At 39.7% G+C, this 13,146-nt stretch overlaps 1 protein-coding gene across 2 annotated transcripts in view; it reads left to right on the top strand.

Moving 5' to 3' along the window:
• MLLT3 (MLLT3 super elongation complex subunit) overlaps positions 1-13,146 on the top strand; it is a 285,447-nt gene that overhangs the window by 202,263 nt on the left and 70,038 nt on the right. For both annotated transcript variants that reach the window (XM_019415385.2, XM_019415386.2), the window contains exon 5: positions 6,041-6,745. In XM_019415385.2, coding sequence (XP_019270930.1) covers positions 6,041-6,745 — 705 coding nt within the window. The remainder of the gene's footprint in view (positions 1-6,040; positions 6,746-13,146) is intronic.

Raw genomic sequence — 13,146 nt, 5'->3', positions numbered from 1 at the left:
GTCCTTCAGAAGATCTGCTAGGTCTGTTCTCTAGGTCTGTTCTCTAGATCTGCTAGGTCCTATTCTCGCCTACTGTAGATATGTTATTTATATGTGTGTTGGGTTTCAGGTTGTTATTAAGAGACCTTATGTTTTTATAATCCTATAACTGATGAGAGGTAGGCATGTTGTGCATTTCATGTGTATGCACCTGGACGACCCTATGCCTGCCTTCTGGCCTCTTTGCATCTCCAGCCTCAGGAGTAGAGGGGACTCTCCCTCCTGTTGAGTGTCTCCTGAACACCTTTGGGGCGGAGGGGGGGGGGGGGGCTGGTAGTCCTTGTGCAGTTTTCTGTGGGAAGTCTTCTGTGTCTTGCTTAGAGCCCAGAGCAGAGCAAGCCCCATATCAGTCCTCTTTCGAGATGCCCATAATCCCATGGCCACATTCTTCAGGCCCCATTCACTGCCAGCTGGTTCCCAGAGCTGACTGGTTCAAGAAGGCAAATGGGTTGGATTTGAGATGAAAGTTGGGGGAGGTGAGTCAAATTTAAGGTCCCCTCTTTCCCCACAATCCTGGATTTTTATACTTGATTCATAGTTTCAGATGGTATTTCACTCCTGTGCCATTTGTTGTGGGTTTTTTAAAAAATTTTTTCTTAAGTTATTTATTTTGAGAGAGACAGAGATAGCACAAGTGGGGGGAGGGGCAGAGAGAGAGAGAGGGAGGAAGGGAGGGAAGGAGGGGGAGAGAGAATCCCAAGCAGGTTCTTTACTGTCAGGTTTGACGTGAGGCTTGACCTCAGGAAACCACGAGATCGTGACCTGAGCCGAAACTGAGAGTCAGATGCTGAACTGACTGAGCCACCCAGGTGCCCCCCATTTGTCATGCTTTAGTGGCATTACAGAGAGATTTTTAGTTTGAAACCTACCTTTGAGTGTTTTACCTAGCTTTTCATATGCATAAACTCTTGGACTCTATTATAATTTCCAGGGAGTATCCTTTTCAGATGCACTGTGGACAAATCAACTTTTAAAGGAGAAATTTTTGCGTTGGGATAAATAAAACTCTTCTGAGGGAGTTTATTTGTCTGTATGCAAATTTCACCGAACAAAGATACGAATCTAAACATCTTGTGCAACGCAGAAGCCAGTCGAATTGGGACAGAGACCGAAAATAGGAGCCTAGGTAAAAAGGAGAAACAGGAGCTGGAGAAAGAATCAGCTTTGCATTATCAGCGGTACTAGGAAGAAGACGTGGTGATGATAGCACAGCAATTGAAAGCCACATATAATCAGAAAACCTTATTTTGTCCAGTAGTTAATGCCTTTTCTTAAGCTATCTACTAGAGTTGCTGACAAGTCTATTCGAAGAGATTATGTATTAAAAGGACTGATCCTGTTCCAGAAAATTAAAACAAGGAAGCATTCCGCAGAATCTGAGAGGCTGAAAAACAATATTGTACCCTATATTCATAGGTAGTAAAGTTAGTGCACATATGTACATGTTTGTTTAGATAGTCATTTGCCTTAAATATTTGATATCTGAATTATGCACACTTATTCTCCCTAATATTGATATTCATTTTGTCCTAATGAGCTTCAGGCAAAGAAAATTTGAATCATACGACATGTGTAAACCCCCCATTGAATGGTAATTAGTCTGTTCTGCTTAGCGGCACTTAAGGTTAATAGTTGAGTAAAAATTTTTAAAAAACAGTGACTTGATCTCCGATATGTGTGGGATAGATAGGCTGAGAATCAGTTCAAGCTTTTATTCTGTGTCAGTAACAATTCCTCACTTTGTATCTAAGCCTCGGTTTTACATTTATTGCATGTGTGACTAGAGTCAGGTGACAATACATCTGACTTTGCCATTTATCACAGATCCAGGACAGAGGAAATGTAGTCTATATAATAGGAACATCCTTTCACCTTTTTTTTTTATTTTCTAAATTTTTATTTATCTGGGGTGTTGTTATGGACCGTTTTTCTTTTTACCTCTCAGTTGTCATAATTTAAAGGAAGCTTTTTGTAAAGGGGCAGGAGCGAGAGTAGCTTGCTTCTATGAAGATTTGTTGGGTTGGTGAAAAGCTGGGCATTAAATACCTAGGCCAGTGTGGGAGCAAAAAGTTATAAAATTTCTGGAGTTTTATACTTAAAATCATATGTATGTGATTAAGAAAGGAGTCTAAACTTTCTGTGACACAAGAGTCTGTGTTCTATACCACTGTGTACTTTGCATTAAGAATTCTAGTTTGTCCCTCAAAAGGGTTTTAGAAATAAATCATGGAAGGAGCCCTGTAGAAGTTTTTTTTTTTTTTTTAATACTGAAATTTACTATTTTTTAATGCTTAATATTAGAAAGTATGTTGGTAGGTAGGGGCACCTGGGTGGCTCAGTCTGTTAAGTGTCTGGCTTTGGCTTAAGTCATAATCTCATGGTTCATGAGTTCGAGCCCTGCATCGGGCTTTTGTGCTGACAGCTTAGAGCCTGGAGCCTGCTTTGGATTCTGTGTCTCCCTCTCTCTCTCTTTCAGAAATAAACAAACATTAAAACAAAAAAAAAAGAAAGTATGTTGGTAGGTAAAAATCTGTGTGTTTTAAAAAGTCACATTTATAAACCTATGTATAATACTCCATGAAGGTTAAAATATTGAGTAACAATGCTTGGGTGTTCTAGAGCCATAATTAGAATACTGGTTGCAAATTGCCAAAATTCAGTGAGTCAACAAACCAATTAAAAAAAAAACTGAAGGATATTAGATTTCAAATGTTCTTCCTTAATTTAGTTTTCCCATTATACTTTATTTTAATTATTCATAGTATTGCTTAACATGCCAGGAAATGTCTTGTAATAGAATTTATAAAATAATGTAGTTTCAGTATATGAATACTATCTTTAGCATTCTGCTTGTAAATCTCAGATTGAGATGTTTTGTAAGGAATCATCTAGTTTGATGCATAAAAGCACGTCTTTGCATAGTAACTTTATCCATTTTAGAACTTTGAGACCAAATGCTCACTTGAGAAAAATAAATGGAATGATTGGTATATGTCATTTTGTTGTTGTTAGTGTCAACAAATAAGGAAAAAATTGTAAGAAAAAAATATATAGTCCACTAACATAGAACAGTAATTTTTCATTGTTAGTATTTTTCCTCAAGTTTTTATTTAAATTACAGTTCGTTAACATGCAATGTAATATTAGTTTCAGGTGTAGAATTTAGTGATTCATCGCTTCCATACCACACCTGGTGCTCCTCACAACAGGTGCCCTCCTTTTTTAAAAAAAAAATTTTTTTTAATCTTTTATTTATTTTTGAGAGAGAGAGACAGAGCATGAGTGGGGGAGGGGCAGAGAGAGGGGGAGACACAGAATCCGAAACAGGCTCCAGACTGTGAGCTGTCAGCACAGAGCCCGATGTGGGGCTCAAACTCACGAAACATGAGATTATGACCTAAGCCAAAGTCGAACGTTTAACCGACTGAGCCACCCAGACTCCCCCAGGTGCCCTCCTTAATACCCCCCATCTACCTCCCTTCTGGTAACCATCAGTTTGTTCTTTATAGTTAAGAGTTTGTTTCTTGGTTTGTCTCTCTTCCCCCCCCCACCCTTATATTCATTTGTTTTGTTTCTTAAATTCCACGTATGAGTGAAATCATACGATATTTGTCTTTCTCTGACTTATTTTGTTTAGCGCTATACTCTCTAGCTCCGTCCTCATTGTCGCAAATGACAAGATTTCATTCTTTTTTTATGGCTGAGTAATATTCAATTGTGTGTGTATATATACACAGCACATCTTCTTTATCCATTCATCAGCTGGTGAACATTGGGGCTCTTTCCATAATTTGACTATTGTTGATAATGCTGCTGTAAACATCGGAGTGCATGAGTCCCTTCGAATCTGTATTTTTATATCCTTTGGGCAAATGCCTAGTAGTGCAATTGCTGGGTCGTAGGGTCTATTTTTACTTTTTTGAGGAACCTCCATACTGTTCTCCACCGTGGCTGCACCAGTTTGCATTCCCACCAACAGTGCACGAGGGTTCTCCTTTCTCGACATCCTTGCCAACTTGTTGTTTCCTGTGCTGTTAATTTCAGCCATTCTGACAGGTGTGAGGTGATACCTCATTGTAGTTTTGATTTGCATTTCCCTGAAGATGAGTGGTGTTGACCATCTTTTCATGTGTCTACTGGCCATTTGTATGTCTATTCATGTCTTCTACCTATTTTTTAACTGAATTATTATTTTTTGGGGGGGTGTTGAGTTTTATAAGTTCTTCATAGATTTTGGACACTAACCCTTAATCACACATGTCATTTGCAAATATCTTCTCCCATTTCACAGTTTCCCTTTTAGTTTTGTTGATCATTTCCTTTATAGTGACTATTACTTTATTTTTTTAAATATTTTTATTAATGTTTATTTATTTATTTTTGAGAGACAGAGAGAGAGACAGTGAACAGGGGAGGGGGAGAGAGGGGGGTCAGGGAGAGAGAATCCCCAGCAGGCTCCACGCTGTCAGCACAGAGCCTGATGTGAGGCTCAAACCCCTAAACCATGAGATTGTGACCTGAGCCGAAATCAAGAGTCAGAGGCTTAACCAACTCAGCCACCCAAGCACCCCGAGTATTACTTTATGATAGTTATTCATATACATGCTTTTCTCTTTTCTTCTTACGTAGACCCTATAGGTAGATTGACTGTTTTAGTGAAAAGCATAGCCCCTGCCCAACTGTCTTTTCAGTTCTGCTAGATATTTAAGGGACACAGGATTGATGTACAGATCATTGACTTTGAGTGAGTTAGAGGTGCAGCAGAACAAGCAAGCCTTGAGATGTAAATTCCGGTTGAAAATTTGGACATGTATTTGCCATTAGTTCCATTAGAAGGTGGAAGTAAGTAAGAAAGAGCTTTTCTTTTATCGTATTGGTGTAGATTTTTACAAGTCCAGGATCTACTTCTGTGTCCTAGTCTTACTATTAATGGTAGAGGGTCACAAATGTGTTAAGTATGAATTTAAATTTTGTTCCTAAATAGAAAGGTTCTGTGTAGGTCATATATACTGAGGTACTTATATCAGTGAAAAAATAAGCAGCACATGTAAAATAGAACAGGCAGTGGTGAACTCTTTCCTCGTGATTGCACGATAGTAATTGGCTAAAGACTTTTCAGTCCATTTGATGACTATTTGGTGACATGTTTGTTCTGTTGGATTTCTCTTTTCTTTGCTAGTGGATGGGAGACACTTCCTAATGAAATGACACTCCCATGAAATTTGGGCAGCAAAAAAAAAAAAAAATTGTTTTTTATCTCAAATTGAGAATTCTTTTCTTTCTTGTTTGGGTCTTGTGATTCTTGTTATTAAAAAGCCATTTAAGATTTAATATTATCTGGCCTCACCATGCGACACTGGGCTATTTTTTCTGCCTTGTCCTCGATCTTTGCCGTAGCTGGATGCTGTTCCCCAAATACAATTTCATCCCTCCTTGTCGTGCTTCACTCTAGTCGCTGGTCTCCCAAGTCCTTTCTCATTCTTCCCTTCCTAGTAATGCCCTGCTTATTCTTGAGGATCTAATTCAGGCGTTACTTCTCTATAGATTTCTGAACGATTCTTCTCCCACACCCCCAACAGAACCAACGGCCGCCTTCCTTTTGTGGTCATAGCACATCGTTGGTGGCTCTTGGAACAGCCATGACTCCTAGATACGTCGCAGTTCCTAAGAGTCGGGGCCATGTGCCGTCCTTCCTTGTGTCTCCTAGAACAGGCGTTCCGCGAACATTTGTCCAACCGAAATGTTTAGAACGCCATGCTTCTCGTGATTAGGAGAGCAGCTGGCCTCGTTAAACCCCTTGATCACAGTGGCCCTCGTTCCCTGTGTTCCTCACACACCCTGTCCCCACCTGTTGCACTGTGCTGATTGGTGTCTAAGAAAATGCATTCGAGAGCGATCAAAGAAGGATCCTTGTATGTGGATGCAACGCGCGGGGGAGCCGGCTGGCGACCCCGCGTTGCTCCGGAGCTCTGAGTTGCGTTCTCTTGTCCCCTTTCTGCAGGACCCGAACAGGAGCATTCATACCAGCAGCAGCAGCAGCAGCAGCTGTAGCAGCAGCAGCAGCAGCAGCAGTAGCAGCAGCAGCAGCAGCTGTAGCAGCAGCAGCAGCAGCAGCAGCAGCAGCAGTAGCAGCAGCAGCAGCAGCAGCACCAGTTTTTCAAAGCCTCACAAGTTAATGAAGGAGCACAAGGAAAAACCTTCTAAAGACTCCAGAGAACATAAAAGTGCCTTCAAAGAACCTTCCAGGGATCACAACAAATCTTCCAAAGAATCCTCTAAGAAACCCAAAGAAAATAAACCACTGAAAGAAGAAAAAATAGTTCCTAAGATGGCCTTCAAGGAACCGAAACCCATGTCAAAAGAGCCAAAACCAGACAGTAACTTACTCACGATCACCAGTGGGCAGCAAGACAAGAAGGCTCCTAGTAAAAGGCCCCCCATTGCAGATTCCGAAGAACTCTCAGCCAAAAAAAGGAAAAAGAGTAGCTCAGAGGCTTTATTTAAAAGTTTTTCTAGCGCGCCACCGCTGATACTCACTTGTTCTGCTGACAAAAAACAGATAAAAGATAAATCTCATGTCAAGATGGGAAAGGTCAAAATCGAAAGTGAGACCTCAGAGAAGAAGAAATCGACTCTGCCACCATTTGATGATATCGTGGATCCCAACGATTCCGACGTGGAGGAGAACATGTCCTCCAAATCTGACGTGAGTAGTGTTGTTGGTTTCCCTCCTTTCCCATGTTAGCCTTCAGATCTTATTTCAGATGGCTGTAGGATAAAGGATGAGGGAAGAAACTGACAGCCAAACCGTGAAATGGTAGCGTGGATGGGCCTAGAGATGAATTTCCTTAACTAATGGAAAGAAGGAAATAAAATCATTAAAGAATCGGCAGACATTTGGACTGTGATGGGAATTGTTAAAGGAAAGATACGTTCCGTAGTGTAATAATGGGCTGTGTTGAATAGCAGCAGGGAAATTGAGATGCTCCTTGGCACTTAGTTACTGTGCTTTTCGACGATTGCTGATTTAGGAAAGTGAGAAGAATGCGATAAAACTTGAATATATGAGAAAATAAGTTTAAAAGACAAATTTAGAAAATATTGGGGTGCAGCTATAACGTTGATCTTTTTGATCAATGCTATGAAGTAATTTGTTTACAGAGATGAGAAGCTGGTATAGTATTTTTAAGAAGTTTTCTGGAGGCAAAATCGATATAACGACATACCGTATAGATTTAAAATGTATAATTTGGTAAAATTTGACACATATTTGTGCTTGTGAAAGCCGGTGGTGGTATTTTGAAAAAGAACCACTTAATTTTTTTTTTTTTTTTTTTCTTCCTTTGGGGCCATGGTCAGGGTATGTGATCTTTGTTTTTGCTGACGGGTGGGATTAACTTTTGTGGATGCCTAAAAGACCATCTGACCATTTCACATCCCTCCAAAATGTTACCTGATGTTGAGATTTAAACTTACAATTGCAGATTTCTCAGAGTTGGAAGGGGGTTTCACACTATTCTAACTTCTCGCCAGTATAAGAAATCTTATGCTTCCAGTGACAGAACTATTAGTATTTGAAATAGTATTCCATTCCAGTTCTAGAGAATGAACGTTATTTACTTTGAAGTCAAATTCCCTTTTTTTTTTTTTTTAAACAATCTTTAGCCCTTTTAAGTTACTTATTAGTCCTGACCAGTCCAAATAATCTCCTTACTTTGGCTTGTCAGTATTTCTAGACAATGGTCAAGGAAGATGTCTGGCTAAAAATTGCTGGCAATTTGAGACTGTTTCTCTTTCTGTCCCATGGGTTCACCATACATATGTTCCTGATTCGAGTCTGGCGGAGGTGGAGGGACTTCGTAGCAGATTCTGTCTTCTGCATTTGTGCTGGGTAGAGGGGCAGCCGGGGTGACAACGTGGAGTCACAACCCATCTCCTGTTGTCCAGAGACTACTTCCTTCCCCACTACCCTCCATAGCTAATCTTGAAATTGTAATAGAAGATCAAATTAGGAGCACAGTAGCATATAAAATACAAGAGATTGGGGTAATTTGTTCCAGTTTGGTAAATGTTTTATAGCAATAGTTTATTGAACCAATGAGAACTAATGGGATTGTGCCAACACGTCAAGCATTTATTTTTCCTCTTGTGCTTTTTACTTAGGGTTCTCTTTTTTTTTTTTTTTTAAGTTTATTCATTTATTTTGAAAGAGAGACAGCACAAGCAGGGGAGGGGCAGAAAGAGAGGGAGAGTGAGAGAATCCCAAGCAGGCTCCGAGCTGCCAGTGCAGAGCCTAGACACAGGGCTTGAACCCATGAAACTGTGAGATCGTGACCTGAGCCAAAACCAAAAGTCCAGCACTCAACCGACTGAGCCACCCAGGTGGACTTAGGCTCCTCTTAATACAAAACTTGTTCTCAGTTAGGTGTTACTTGGAAAGTTTTTTTGTATGTTTGACTTCTATTTCAAATCACCCTAAGATGTCCATTGATCCTCTTGGGGTGTGATTAGTCTATCAAGATTGTCCGGTTTAGCCACTTAGTCTTTCCGTATTCTGACGTGTTGTGACTCTTCTCAAACGGAGGTTTTCCAGTTGTGGCTTAGGATTCAGTGGTGAGCCACGAAACCATTTTAGCATGTCGTCACCAGTGTTTACAAAAAATCAGAATACGTTGTAATCAGCATGGGTGAGTAATGGTTTGTAAAAATTCTATTTCATAGGCTGTGTGTGTTTCTTATAGTAGGTTATGGTCAGAAAGGCATCTTTCTTGAACGTTAGCTGATTAAACGACATTCCTAAAGCAAACCTCTTTCTACATGAAATTGTCCCAGATGATCATCGTCCTTAGATAACTCTGTGCATTTTTGTTTTTATTTGTCTCTTGCTCCCTCCCTTTTCTATATGATTTATAAGATATGACTTTTCTTTTCATAAACTTCATGTATAACTTGGTGTATTAATCCTAAGCCGTAATTTTAAAAATCTTTTGGAGTAAAGAGTTAGAATCTTAATTCCTTACAGTAGGGAGCAAATTTTCACAACAATTCATGACATAGGAGAATCACATATCCAGTAATTGTTATAGGAGTTTTTGTAACTGGTTCTGCACATCATTATAGAGAAAGTCTCTAAAGGCTTTTGGATATTATTTGGGTATAAAACCCAACAGATACCCTTTCTTTATCAGTTTTCTGGTAGTAGTGCTTTTATTGTTGCTGTTGTTGGTTTGATTCTCTAAATGCAGGTGGTGGAGCCGAAGAAAATTGATGAAAGTCGTTCCAAATAAGCCATGACTCAAAAGACCTTTCTGTGAACAAAGAAGATAAGGGGAGGGTGGTGGAGGGGAGGGAGGGGAAGGGAGGTGCTAAAGTTCCCTGTATGCAATAGTAGAGATCACCTTTGTCTGGCCTTCTTCCTACCTGGTGTTCCCACTGTGGGCAAGACAGAAGGAATGGGAGACAATTGTAATGGAGAGCAGTGAGGAGCCCAGATTTTCCCTTGGCCAGTAACAGATTTGATAGCTTGGGACAGGCCCAACTTCAGTGGGCATACTGTAATATCCTGGTGGTGAGTATGTCTGTATCCGAGTAAGTGTGGTAAGATGATCTGATCTCTCTAACATCCTTTCCAGCTTTATTATTTGAATATGAACCAGATTTGTGTTCATTTATGGCAGATAGGGTCGTGGGTAATTTTAGGCACAATGGGCAGAGATCATGGTCTTTGAAACAGAAGAAAGAGACAAAAAAATTGGAAGAGTATGAAGAATTAGGAAGGGCTGGGAAGAAAAGATTATTTACCTGGTAAGCTTGTAAACATCTTACCTGGGTACAGGTTAGTTACAGTAAAAGGAAGAACTTAAAAAATCTTTTTAAAATATTTTATTTATTTTTGAGAAAGAGGGAGACAGAGTGTGAGCAGGGGAATGGCAGGGAGAGAAGAGACACAGAATCTGAAGCAGGCTCCAGGCTCTGAGCTGTCAGCACAGAGCCCGATGTAGGGCTCAAACCCATGAACTGTGAGATCATGACCTGGGCCAAAGTCACATGCTTAACTGACTGAGCCACCAAGGCGCCCCTAAAAGGAAGAACTTTTTAAAGAAGCTTTTCCATAACTAAGTTAGATTCAGGTTTTATATAAAAATAAAATCAGTGCTATTACTGATTACTGGAAGCTTACTTAGATTGTTGATTCATATGGTTCCTCTTGGTTAAGATTTTTACATACTTCGCGTAGAAAAGTAGAAGTACATCCATGCTTTGTATTCCTACAGGTCGTTTTTGAAGGATCACTTATTTGTTAATAAGTGGTTAGGCAGGCCAGGTAGGTAGGTAGTCAAGTAAGCAAATAATTAGGAGTTTGTAGTGTGGTAACAGACAGGCTGTGGTTTGAAGCCCAGCTCCTCCCGTGATCTTAAGCAAATGTTTTAACCTTCTGTATTTTAGTTAATTCTCTTGTAAGGTGGAGATCGTGATAGTATTTAGTATGTAGGATTATTGTGAAAACGGTAAAGCACCTATGAGCACATTAACCAAAAAATACTAGTTAACTATGATATGTATGATGTAGCTTCTGGCAACCTTTATAACATACAGCTTTGAAAGAGATTTTTTTGATATTCAGAAATACTGTAGAACTCTAGTGTCCTTGCTCAAGAGTTGGGTTATATGTTTTAAAGGGGCAAAAGTACTAGGTCATGTTGCTCTGAAATTTGTTTTGAGAAGGTATATGTCCTTGATATTGGTACGCATTTGTTACACGGTGACTGGAAAATTAGAGGACTTTAAATCAAAGCTTTAAATCAAAAGTTAAGCCAAAAAGTGTCCCAGGATCTTTGAGCTTTTTACTTCAAATAGGTAAAGGACAAGGACATACCTAGCACTGTATTAGGTAGGCTCTTGCTTGTTTGTTTTATTGCTGCTACTATTTAAAGGAAGACGTCCTAAGAAATGACTTCTCTGTGGATTGTTATTAATGTTACACAGAGTCATTTTTAAATACATTTTGCAATTCCTGAAATGTTTGTTCTTTTCTAAAGAAATTTAATATGGTCACATGAAAATCCATTGGTGATTTTTCCCGACAGAATTAAAGAGTTGCAGGGAGACAGAGGGAGTGGTTTATAGCGGGTGAACATTTAGCAAATACAGGAAACATGGTAAGAGCGTGTTTTTGCTATATACATAAATGTTAGCATTAAGAATATTTTACCTTCAAGGACCTCCGTATTTCCCGTTAGAGTAAGGCTATTCTTGGTTTAGGAAATTATCACCTTGTGGTCATGATGGTCATTTATGGAAAGTAACCTTACTAGTGATTGACATGTGCTAGCAGCTAGAAGGGTGAAGGTCTGTATCCTTGTCAACTTAAAGTTTATAATTGTGGTTTACATGAACTTGTTTACAGTTTAATTGACAATTAAAAAGAGCCCAACTATCTATCACGCCTCCTGTATTTCCGTAGGTTTTGTGTTTCATTTAATTCAGCTTCCGAAGAGAAATCTATTGGGTTGATCATGTTTTGTGATATGGGGAAGTTTGGTATTCATAGCAGAGAAGAAGGGGGACAGAGTAAAATAAAACTGAAATAAGTATTTGTAATCAGATGTGGTTTTGGTAGTAATTTCCTTATCATTGCCGTTGCTTTTGCCTTGTTCTGTAGAGATTTAATTGTGATTTAAAAGTGCAGATGTGAAAAGTTTTAACTGTCTTTCCTTGAAAATGGGCAGGGTGCATTTGGGGAAAATGTTACACACTTCAACCTGCCATGTGAGGAATGAGATTATAATCCTGTCCTTTGATACTTTGGTTTTACCAACATTGTTTTCTTGGTTAAAATCTTCTTGAGGGAAAGAGATGAAATCTCTTCTAATAGTAGCATTTTACCAGTGGTGGTTCAGATACAGGATAAAGAATTCAAACCACCTTAGCAGAAATTTCTTTTGAAAAGAAAAAAAGGAAGAAGGAAAAAGAAACTTCCCCTCTTTTGTTGTGCCTCATTTCCTCCCACCCCACCCTGTTCCTTGCCCTGCTTAAACTGTCTGGAGCTGGCAGTAAACGTCCTGTTGTTGAAGCATTGGCCTTAGGTTTTTATGTGATGGAAGGTTGTGGCAGTCAGAGAAGAAGGTCTTTATTGTGTTTTCAAAGTGGCTTTTTAATGACTTGTAATTCCAGCACATGCAAGAGCTGTAAAGTCTGTAAGCATAGTGAGTGAGCAGCTGGAGAGGCCATTCATTAAAGGGCAGCCCTGCCTCGGGGGGGGGGGGGGGGGGGGGGGGGGGGGGGGGGGGGGCTCTTGTTCTGGACTCCTGTTCTCTGCATTTTATAACTGGAGGTAAACATACCTGAAGGGTTGCAATCCTTCCTCTGATAGATTCAGCTCAGTGTGGAACTTTGATTAAAACAATAGGAAGAAAGTTAACTTTGTTGAGTGCATGGAGATATTTCACCTGCCCTTGTTTTCAGCTGCTTTTTTGCTTGTTTTCTATGTCACATGTGAACGGGTAGAGGAGTGGGTATGGTCCAGTGAATCAGCTATTTCATTTACTCAGCCACATTCCTGACTTAGTCCAAAAAAGGATTTGGAGTAGTCAAAAGGGAGATTTTTACCTTAAAAGAGAGTTAGGGGCTTCTTCTCTTCCTTGTTTGGGTATCATACTAAGCCTAAATTGTTCCACAATTTTTAAACTAAATAATTTGTTAGAAGCCCTTAGGTAGCCGAGGGCCTTGAGCAGATAGGGGATTCTATCATTGCAGAGTTGTTGTTACCCATAACTGCCAAAACTCAGCATTTTTACTTGTATTGAATTGTACGTCTCAAAAATTCCATGAGCCTCCTTCAAGAGAGCTGCATTGCCTCTTCAGTGCACTATTGTTTCTCACTCTGGGGCCCATGATCTTTACCTAATTGTCTCATCTGTCATCTTTAGACACAAAATCAAAGATGTGATCCAACATGGTCTTTGCATGGCCAGCTTTACCATACCATTGGGATGCCTGTAGTTGAACATTCCTTGAGGGCTTTCTATGTGCTCATCCCCCGTCTAAGCACTTGACTTGTTTTAACTCATTTAATCCTGAAAACAACTTTAGGAAGTAGGTAGTATT

The sequence above is a fragment of the Panthera pardus genome, unplaced genomic scaffold (genome assembly GCF_024362965.1).
Source record: "Panthera pardus isolate Hobbes unplaced genomic scaffold, ASM2436296v1 HiC_scaffold_20, whole genome shotgun sequence".
Lineage (NCBI taxonomy): Eukaryota > Metazoa > Chordata > Mammalia > Carnivora > Felidae > Panthera > Panthera pardus.
This window is presented reverse-complemented; position numbering and strand designations above follow the sequence as displayed.